The sequence below is a fragment of the Crocuta crocuta genome, unplaced genomic scaffold, assembly GCF_008692635.1.
Source record: "Crocuta crocuta isolate KB4526 unplaced genomic scaffold, BGI_CrCroc_1.0 scaffold64, whole genome shotgun sequence".
NCBI classification, from domain to species: Eukaryota; Metazoa; Chordata; class Mammalia; order Carnivora; family Hyaenidae; genus Crocuta; species Crocuta crocuta.
In genome coordinates this window covers 5,888,581-5,895,757 of record NW_027530640.1, presented here as the reverse complement: position 1 = coordinate 5,895,757, position 7,177 = coordinate 5,888,581, and the positions used below count along the sequence as shown (strand labels likewise).

General features: G+C 42.7%; 1 protein-coding gene across 1 annotated transcript in view; it reads right to left on the bottom strand.

Annotated features, from left to right (window-relative positions):
- SOWAHA (sosondowah ankyrin repeat domain family member A) overlaps positions 1-6,090 on the bottom strand; it is a 9,037-nt gene extending 2,947 nt beyond the window's left edge. Inside the window, 3 exon segments of the mRNA XM_077768877.1 lie at positions 14-195; positions 380-661; positions 6,034-6,090. Of these exon segments, the coding sequence (XP_077625003.1) occupies positions 14-195; positions 380-661; positions 6,034-6,090 (521 nt within the window).
- Between the last annotated feature and the right edge of the window lie 1,087 nt (positions 6,091-7,177).

The following is a 7,177-nucleotide window of genomic DNA, read 5'->3' as shown; positions in this document are numbered from 1 at the left end:
CGCGGGGGCGCCATGGACGCACGAGGTGAGGGGCTCCGGCCCCTCCCGGGGCCGCGGCTTCTTCCTCAGCACCACGAACTTGACGCCGTCGAACTCCCTCACCACCGCCACGTCGTTGACAAATTGCTTGAAGCGGTCCCTGCGGGCGGCGCGGCCGCGCGGGTCGCCGGCATCCAGCAGCGGCTTNGTGCCCGGCTACCGGGGCAGGGGGGACTAGCCGCAGCTGGGGTTCCGGGAGCCACGTCCTCCTCCGCCGGGCTCACCTGTTTTCACCGAGGCGGGACGGGCGCGTCTGTGAAGCTGGACCTCGGTCACGCCCGCGCCGCGGGGCCCGGGTGTCTCCTGAAAAAAGGTGCGGGGGGCCGCGGCGCGCGCCCACCGCCTCCGCCCCGCCAGGCCCCCAGTCTTCGGGGTAGGTTTCTGCCTTTGTATTCTGTCCAATGGGCGCCAGGCTCCATCCCCCGTGCTCGGTGCTCGCCTTACAGGTGACTGTTGCCACCGGGGCCGCAGAGGGAGTGGCGGAGCGGAAATTATCCACCACACCCCTCCCAACCCGGGAATTAAAGGCGCAGTGCCATTGTTCAGCCGGCTCCCCGGTTGCTAGGTGGGTGTGTTTCCCAGGGATGCCGCGGTCGATCGGAGAGGCAGAGATTTTTATTTCCTAAAGGAATAGTTAACCACCACAAAATATCAGGAGATTACTTAAAAGCAATAGGTTATTTAAAGACCGTCCATATCTTTCCAATTGTCGACTGCGTTTCACAGAGGAAAACAAACGGATTCTTGCAATCACTGTGCGTGGCCAGAGGTTTAGAAAAGCCGTTTTAAAAAACAATTGCTTCATGACAAGATAGTACATTTTCACGTGGAATTTTGAGAATAAAACCACAAAAGACACAACGAAGAAGAAATATCACTTGAAATCACCACTAACGTTTTGAAATACTATTCTCCACCATACATATGTGGATATACATGTTTACACTTTAAAACCAGGAAACAAAATTGTAATCGAACTGTATTTTAAAAATTTAATACACAAATATGTGTTGGGCCCTTAGTTTGTGCCAGTACTTTTTCAGGCTGTAATACATCAGTTAGCAAGACGGATAAAACCCCCTAACCTAGTAGAGCTCATATGGCTGGGGGTGGGGGTGTGGGGGACAGAAGTAATGGTGCATCTGAAAATTGTGTAATATGCTAGATGAATACTCTGGGGAAAATAAAGCAGAGTAAAACAGAGGAGAAGCAGATTGCCATTCAATGTTCAGGGTAGGACTCTTTTGGAGAACCCAATTATACAAAGACTTCAAGAGATCAGGTAGTTATGCAGCTAGGTAGGAGAAGCTTTTCTGCTAAGTAAACCAGCAGGGCAAAAAAAAAAAAAAAAAAGGATCAAGTTAATTTACAAACATCGTACTAAAGTAGATAGTCAGAGGTACCATTCTGTAGTAGTTAGCAAGAATAAGAGAGGAGTCAAAATGCCACACTTGAATCATAGCTCTACCTTGGAACTTGCTTGACCTCTCTGTGCCTCAGGTTTCTTATCTGTAAACTGGGGATGATAATAATAATGCTTACTTATCTCATCATGTTGTTGTGAAGATTAAGTGAGAAAATAAACACAAAACACTTAAAACAATACTTGCCGCATGGTGAACATTCAAATTATTATTAATTGTATAGCAACTATTATACTATTATCACTGACTAAAACAAAAATGAGAACAGTAAAATGTGAAAGGCCACCTTTTACCCAACCCCATTTCCCAGGGCAATTTCCATCTTCAGTCTTTTTTCCAGAACGCATAGGATTTAATCTTTTTTTCCTCTCGTTTTATATTGTGAGCATTTTCTTCAATGACAATAGTCTTAAAAACACATGATTTTTGAGCCTGTGTGGCCCAATCGGTTAAGCGTCCTGACTTTGGCTAGGTCATGGTCTCACAGTTCGTCGATGTGATCCCCGAGTCCAGCTCTACACTGACAGCTCGGAGCCTGGAGCCTGCTTCGGATTCTGTGTCTCCCTCTCCCTGCCCCTCCCCCACTTGTGCTTTCTCTCTCTCTAATATAAATAAATATTTTTAAAAACATAAAAATTTATGATTTTTAAATTTAAAAATTTGTAAATAGTTTTTCTTTTAAAGATTTATTTATTTTTGAGAGAGAGAGCGTGCAAGGAGGGAAGAGGCACAGAATGAGGGGACAGAAAATCCAAAGCGGGCTCTGAGCTGACAGCAGACTGCCGTATCGGGAGCTCAAACTCATGAACAGTGAGATCATGACCTGAGCCAAAGTTGGACACTCAACTAAATGAGCCACCCAGATGCCCCTTTGATAAAATGTTTAATGTTTATTTTTGAGAGAGAGAGAGCAAGCAGGAGAGGGGCAGAGACAGAGCAGGATAGAAGATCTGAAGCGGGATCTGCGCTAACAATAGCAAGGCCAATGTTGGGCTCAAACTCACAAACTGTGAGATCATGACCTGAGCTGAAGTTGGATGCTTAACTGACTGAGCCACCCAGGCGCCCCTAAAAATATATTTTTGTTATGGTATCCAATAAGTGTAGTAGTATTACACTTTGTCTTCTTATAGTTAGTAATCTATATTATTTCCAATTTTTAATTCTTATGAATGGTGGTGCTCATATATAAAACTTTGTGCACATTTCTGATTAATTTCTTAGGATAGAATCCTACAAGTAGAATTAGTAGGTCAAAGGGAATTATTTTCAAAACTCTTGAAACTTATTGCTAAGCTGTTTTTCAGAAAAGTTAACAGCCCCATAAACATACCTTGCCTTTCCCTCAATGGCACTAAGTAACATCTTTTAATTTGTCATTTTGGAAGGTGAAAAATTGTATCTCTAGGTCCTATGTATGTATGTATGTTTATTTATTTTTGAGAGAGAGAGAGAGAAACAGAACATGAGCGGGGGAGGGGCAGAGAGAGAGGGAGACACAGAATCTGAAGCAGGATCCAGGCTCTAAGCTGTCAACACAGAGCCCGATGCAGGGCCCTGAACTCCCATACTGTGAGTTCATGACCTGAGCCGAAGTTGGACGATTAACCAACTGAGCCACCCAGGCGCCCCTAGTTCCTATTTATTTTATTACTACATATTTTATTACATTACACTTAACCCATCTTATTTATTGGCTATTTGAATTTGTTCTTTTGTGAATTATCTTTTCCCCTTTCCCCCATTTACATTTTCTTGTTGATATGTAGTTATTAACCTTTTATTGTATGTGTTGTCAGTATTTTCCCAGGTTGTCATTTTCCTTTTGATTTTGTTTGTTGATGACAACTATTTTTTAATTATAATATCCTTTTAGCTTAAGAATGTTGGTGCCAAATCAGGAGGTACATCTCCCATTTCAAGGATAACTTTTAGGGGCATCTGGGTGGCTCAGTGGGTAGGGCATCAGACTCTTGATTTCAGCTCAGGTCATGATTCCCAGGGTCCCAGGGAACCCACCTAAGATTCTCTCCCTTCCTCTCCCTGTCTCTGCCCACCCACCCCCTCTAAAATAAAAAAATAAAATAAAGGAGAATTTTTGGGGTCAATTCTGTAATATTAAGCAGTCTACATCAGAATGATAACAATGCCTTTTTATGAAGTCCTTGCGTTTTAAACATTCAATGAGAACAGTAATCAGCTATCATTTGTCTAAATAGTTAGCTTCAAACTCAGCTTTTCTTTAAAGTCAGCTGAAACCCCACCCCTGTAAAGTGTTCTGCAACTGCCCCAGGTACAGGCATCCTACTTATTTCTGTCATTTAGTTCAGCAAACATCTACTGACTATCTTTGGGTGCAAAGCAGTGAGCCAAATACTCAGGGGAGAAGGCACTACCTACTTTTGGAGAGCTCACTGCCTAGTGGAATAGAGGAAAACACAATTATGCTAATGAAATCATTGCTTAGTGGGCCTCCCAGCAGGCAGATTCTAAAAGGCATCAGAGGAGGTCTTCAAGAGAGGCAGGCTATATGAACAAGGTAGGCGAGGGCTTACAAGTTGGGTGGCGAAGGCTGAATTCAGGGTAAACAGTCTAGTGTGTTTTCCATTTAGGGTGTGTGTCAGAGATACGGAAGATAATGTTGGGGAAGTAATGTGGGATTATGGATAGAGGTCCTTAAATTCTAGTTTGGACTTTATCCTGTTTGCAGTAGAATGTTGTGGAATGCTTGCTTGCTTGCTTGCTTGCTTGCTTGCTTTCTTTCTTTCTTTTAAAGTCGCTTTGATTCTTTTTATTTATTTATTTTTGTTCCCTGAAAACAGTGGGTTTATTTATTTTTTATTATTTTTTAGTGCTTTAATTTTATTTAATTCCAGTTAGTTAATGTAAAGTGTTATATTGGCTTCAGGTATACAATATGGTGATTCAGTACTTCCATACATCACCCTGTGCTCATGACAAGTGCACTATTTCACTGTCATCTATTTCAGCCATCCCCCGACCTGCCTTCCCTGTGGTAACCATCAGTTTGTTTTCTATAAGCTTCAATTATTTTCTGATTATAAAATTAAAAATGTGTTTTCCCAATTCTCGGTAATCTCCAAAATATAAAAAGAATGGATCACATGTTAGAGAATCATTTTTAATTTTTGTTCGATTATTCTGCAAAGTTGTTTATCTACGTCCATAGGTATAAACAGAGCCAAATATATATACAGATGGAATTAGACTGTGTGTCGTTTCATAACCTATGCTCCTTTACAGCCTGCTATAACCAATGCCAGTATGGCGAATGGATGGAAGATTGGCGCTGCTGGGGTGGTGTCAGGTCCCTGGGAGAGATGGTAAGGGACAATGAGCTGGGTCGGGGGTGGGCAGAAAGACAGAGACGGATGCCAAAGCTATTTCAGAAGCAGAATTGGCATTCTACTGCCTGTTTTCATTTTTAGTCATATTCCCGTTGTTGTGATTTTCATTTCCATAGCTACTTTTCATATCTTCGTGGCTTTTTCATAGCAGATTGCTGGGTGCCTTGGAGAAATCATTCTATGATCTCATAGGAAGTAAAGCCTCAGTCAACTTGGAATTTTGTTACTGGCCCCTCTCTCCAAGAGGAGGAGGGAGAAAAACCCCTGTTAAAGATCATTAGTGATTTATATAGTTTGAACTCATTCTGATCATGATCACTAAGAATAGACAAGGGATTAAATACTGATTGAAAAGGAATTGCTGGTACAAGCAAAGTTTATTGACAGCGCCTAACAGGCTTCAGGCCCTGAGCTATACAAAGCAATGTGCCCAAGGTCACAGTTTATTAGTGGCTGAGCTCAGTACTAATTTGTACTCATTTATCATTTAAAATTAGATCACTATTTACTTAAAAACAGTGTTCTGAATATTTAACAAGGGGAAAACTCCTCAAATAAAAATCTAGCTTAAACCTTTATACTTGTGCATCTAAACATACTTAGCTTTAATATTTTACATGATTGCTTTACGATTTGAGCAAACATTAGGTCGAGGATGCCAATGACATCCAGTTCCCTAGGCTGCTTTTAAATTTTGGTGCCCTGCTGCCAGTGAGGCCACTGAATCAATTCTTCCAGTGATCCAGCAGTTTGCTCATAAATGTTAGGAAAATCAAATATAAAATGTACATTTATAGCAAGGGTAAAATTTTATAATGTGTCTTGAATATGGAAGAAAGCAATGAAAATTTGTTTTCTGTATCATTTTTCTCATTTCTCATCTCTCTCTAACATTTGTGTTTATCTCAGTATCTTAAATTTCAAGGTCAGGGTAGAAGGCCCTGCATATTTTTTAAAGCCACATTTTCAAACAAATGTAAAATTTTAAATTCTCCACGATCTGCATTGTATCATGTTATGTTATATTGTATTGCCTATCCCAACACACAGCAGCCTTTGAACTCTATGCCTGGGCCCCACAGAGACCCATAGTGGATGTTTCATGCGTGTGACTGTCTGGTCGCGGTCATGGGACAAGAATAGGCCCCTTCCATTAGGCTTCATCCACCACAGTCTGGCTCCTGTGCTTCCTGGTGTCTCACCAGAGCGTCATCGTCATTAAGAAGAGTGTCGGGGGCCTGTGGGAGCGCCAAGGACATGAGGGGGATGGGCTCCCCAGAGTGGCTGTAAAGGAACTTTGCCCAGATAGCAAGCTTTTGCAGTCATGACTTCCGGAACAAATCATGTTTTGTTCTTGCTTACCAGCCCAGGGGAAGCAAGAAGGGCCTCTTTCTCATCACGCCTGTGACTTCTGAAGCGTGCTCTTCTTTGAGGTCAGGGGACTTGATTTCTAAATCTTAATGACAAGTGCCAGATCCCATGCTATAAACTGAGGTTTAGTATCTGTGATTCATTTTCCGAGATGCCTATCAGATTCCGCAGACTTGCTTGGTTGGTTGGCAGGGCACCTGTAGGCCTTGTGTGTGGAGACATGGAAAGCTGTCCTGGCTAGGCGAGTCCTGAGCGGATGTGGTCCTTTGCTACCTTCAGTCATCCCTTCTTGGCCTGTTTTATTCTCATAGATGAGTTTTGACTCAAAAAAACTTACCCCCCCAGAGGGATATTTTGGGGCTCCTTTTGATTTTCAAGTGAGTCAGTGTCTAAATTAGGATAGCTTAGTTTGAGAGGCCTGCCAAGTGCTATCTTAACCATTTCCTTAATTGTTTTTTTTTTAATAGTTTTTATTTATTTTTGAGACAGAGAGAGACAGAGCATGAGCAGGTGAGGGGCAGAGAGAGGAGACACAGAATCTGAAGCAAGATCCAGGCTCTGAGCTGCCAGCACAGAACCCGATGAGGGGCTCGAATCTGGGAACCGTGAGATCATGACCTGAGCCGAAGTCGGGCGCTTAACAGACTGAGCCCCCCAGGCGCCCCACCATTTCCTTAACTGTAAAGTGGAGTCTTTGCATGGGTCAGGGTGGACAAAACAGCGACCCAGAGGCCAGGTGTCCATTCCGCTGCGGACGCCCTGTTTACACAAGCTTAGAGAACACAGTGCCAAGGGTATGGAAACGTGAGATCCCCCAACAGCATCTGGCTTCAAGGATGGACAGATAGAAATAGTTCAAATATGAAGTGTTGTACTAGTATACTATGTTTAACTTGCCTTCTGTGTAGCAACAGGATTAAAGATAGAGAGAATTCTTAGATATCAACTTATCCAGCTTCCTAGTCGGTGGTTCTA